General features: G+C 37.6%; 1 protein-coding gene across 1 annotated transcript in view; it reads left to right on the forward strand.

The window, feature by feature from the left end:
* Positions 1-202: 202 nt before the first annotated feature.
* Positions 203-2980, forward strand: part of LOTGIDRAFT_176254 (hypothetical protein) — a gene marked incomplete at both ends in the record, with an annotated part of 3749 nt that continues 971 nt past the window's right edge. The window contains 5 exons of the mRNA XM_009067814.1: positions 203-442; positions 669-917; positions 1310-1564; positions 1973-2191; positions 2365-2945. Coding sequence (XP_009066062.1) covers positions 203-442; positions 669-917; positions 1310-1564; positions 1973-2191; positions 2365-2945 — 1544 coding nt within the window. The remainder of the gene's footprint in view (positions 443-668; positions 918-1309; positions 1565-1972; positions 2192-2364; positions 2946-2980) is intronic.

The following is a 2980-nucleotide window of genomic DNA, read 5'->3' on the forward strand; positions in this document are numbered from 1 at the left end:
AGGAATTGCATTTAAGCCCGTCCCTACACCTAATGATTTATACAAACGCCACTGCTAAAAACACAAAAAGTTTTAAAAAAAGCATTCTATTAGCCAAAAAGGGATATAAATGACTTGATAAGTGATTGAATGGTACAGAGGAATTTATGAATAAATGTGCATTTTTCCACTAGCAATTCCATATCGGTTTGATAAATTACAGTAAACGAGACATGGGATAATGTAGATTTTGCTGCTGCTTTTATCGGTGACAATGCTTATAAAGAATTTGAAGCACCACCATGCGAGTATGATGGTTTGAGTACAGACCTTTATAGAGTGAGAACATTCTCCTGCCAACCCTTCGCCTTTACAAGGATCATGTTTGTTATAATCAGAGATTTATCGGAGAATTTAAAAGAGTTTTGTGAGTTCAAAACAACCATAAGAGCTGAAACTGAAGGTGAGCCGTCTATCATAACAACTAACTAATAATATCATCAACTATGATTACTCGAATCCTTGTTCACTAACCAAATGTAGAACTACCAGAAAATACATTTTGAGAAGTGTGGATTTTTCAAAAGGACAAATCCAGTCTTTACCGCAGGTAGCTCAAAAGGGAATCAATTTCATAGTAATATATGAAAGGTGTAGCATTGTGCGACTGTCAGAACTCCTTATTTCAGCTTTAGAATGTATCCGAGGAGAATATGTTAATGAATATAAAGGAAAGATGAACTATACATGGGATGGTAAAACCTGTGATAACTGGGCCGATGCTCCACTAGATAAAGCTATTAATACTACCGTCCATAAAATATTCGATCCCGACTCCCAGTTGAACTACTGTCGCAATATTGGTGGAGAAAAGAAAAGACCGTGGTGTTGGGTTGATAATTTCCAATCAGTTGGATATTGCCCTCTTGCTTTTTGTAGTAAGAACCAGTTTTTGTTTATTTCTTATTACATGTATCTGATACTAGTGAAAATAGGCTTAACTGAACTGTCATCTAGGGCTTTCCAGTTATGTTGAGTAGGTGTGAATTCCATATCGACTATTGAGAGCCCAGAAATTTTGTGTTAGATGAAATCATTGGGTGAGCAACATAACTTACTACGCCGCATATTTAGTGAGCGTAGTTTGTCCCTAACTGGATTCCTAAAAGTCGCCGATTATATCGGACTCTGGTCATTATGCAGTGTCAGAACACATTCTTACTGATGCTAGCATGCCAACATCCAGCCTACCTTAAGGACCATAGAGATTCTCTGATTGCAATATTGATTTCTTTCTTTCCACTCGACTTAAAACTCCATTCTATTCCAGATGAGATTTGTCATTTAAAAGAAGAATATAGCGAATACCAAGGGAAACAATCCTTCTCAACTTCCGGTAAACATTGTCGAGAATGGAGTGATGGAAATGAGGAGGGTCGTAAATTCTTAGCAGACACTTTCTCTGGTGGGGTACAAGCTGGACCTTACTGTAGAAATCCAGGATATTCTCAATTCAGGGCCTGGTGTTATGTTGATGGTCAGGGATCGACGATTATAGCTGAACCCTGTGATGTTCCACATTGTCGTAAGTACTGCTTTTCAACTGATGTAAATTTGTTTGTATTTAAGTCATCATTAATGATAATTCCTTTATTTTCTCTTTATTTGGAAGCTACATTCCCTAAATCTAGTAGCAAGGGTTAAGTCATATTCAGTCTGTTTTTCCTACATTTTTGGTGCTATCGTCAACACGTTAAAAACTATTGCATATACATTCCGTGATGAAACTTAGCAAATTAACAATGTATTTGAAATCGCGATAAGAAAAAAAAATAAGGCCACGTGATTTCCAATTCGGCCAATCAACACCATGTAGCAATTTGGACGTTTTGTTTTGAAAATATAAACACGCGTATGGAATCCATTAGTGTAGTCATCCCCTTTCGTGTAAATAAGGTCTATGGTTAAAATTTACCGTTTTGGTATATTTCAGCAACTGATTTTCTGAAAATGACCGTCAGAAATAATGAAACCAACAAATTACCTTTATATCTTCACCAATGTTACCATTCAATCGACTCATTCAATGTTCAACACTATTTTGATTTGACCATACAAGAATCGACCATTATCAACTTATGCAGGAATTTTGAAGATAAACTATTATTTTGTTTTACTGGTGGAGATTGGACACGGGTAGAGTTTGAATGTTGTAAGTTTGTGTGTTCTTTTTTAGCCATACTGTGAAGCTTTGAAACAAGATCGGCCATTCTATGACTAGGAGGCGCTAAATAGTGGTTATTTGTTGCCGTGTTCCCAAAGTTGAACATCTATTCATGAAGCCAGGTTATCACGAGTAAGAGTGTAAACATTTATATATTTCAGTTGACGTGTCATCAGAAACCACAATCATAACTGAAGCATCTTCTCCTAGCTCAAAAACAACATTTCTGATAGAAGAGACTTTTGTGGAAGACTCACTCTCAATGGAAATCTCCTCTCTATATGAGGTTTCAATGACTGTTTCAGAATGTTCTCCAGGAGAAGCCAGTTCCTCGGTCATAGTAGAGGACCTCCACCCCACGTCTTACACAGTACAAAATACCCCTTCACTGAATCCGTCATTCTCCTTACATTCAGGTGATACTATATCTATAACATCAGATTTATCCACAAGTGTCGCGGATACTCTCTCGAACACGCCTGTAACATTCTCTACGAGCATGAAAGTGACACAAACTATGGATGCTGCTAGCTCATCATATAAAAGCATGGGCAACACCTCGAGCAGTAATATTACATGTGGTTGCTTCTGTATCAATGTTGATCTACTAAACTCTAGCGAGCCTGTGGTTAAAGCCAGGGTCCAGTCTTTAACACGAGAATTGGAAATGGACTATAAAAAGCTATCAGCGACTGTCAGGAAACGCATGAGTGCGGAGGACGACAGACCGTCTGTGACTTACGTAGGGTCGTCAGCTATGACCATAAATGATATTTT

This window comes from Lottia gigantea (genome assembly GCF_000327385.1).
Source record: "Lottia gigantea unplaced genomic scaffold LOTGIsca_860, whole genome shotgun sequence".
Classification (NCBI taxonomy): Eukaryota; Metazoa; Mollusca; class Gastropoda; family Lottiidae; genus Lottia; species Lottia gigantea.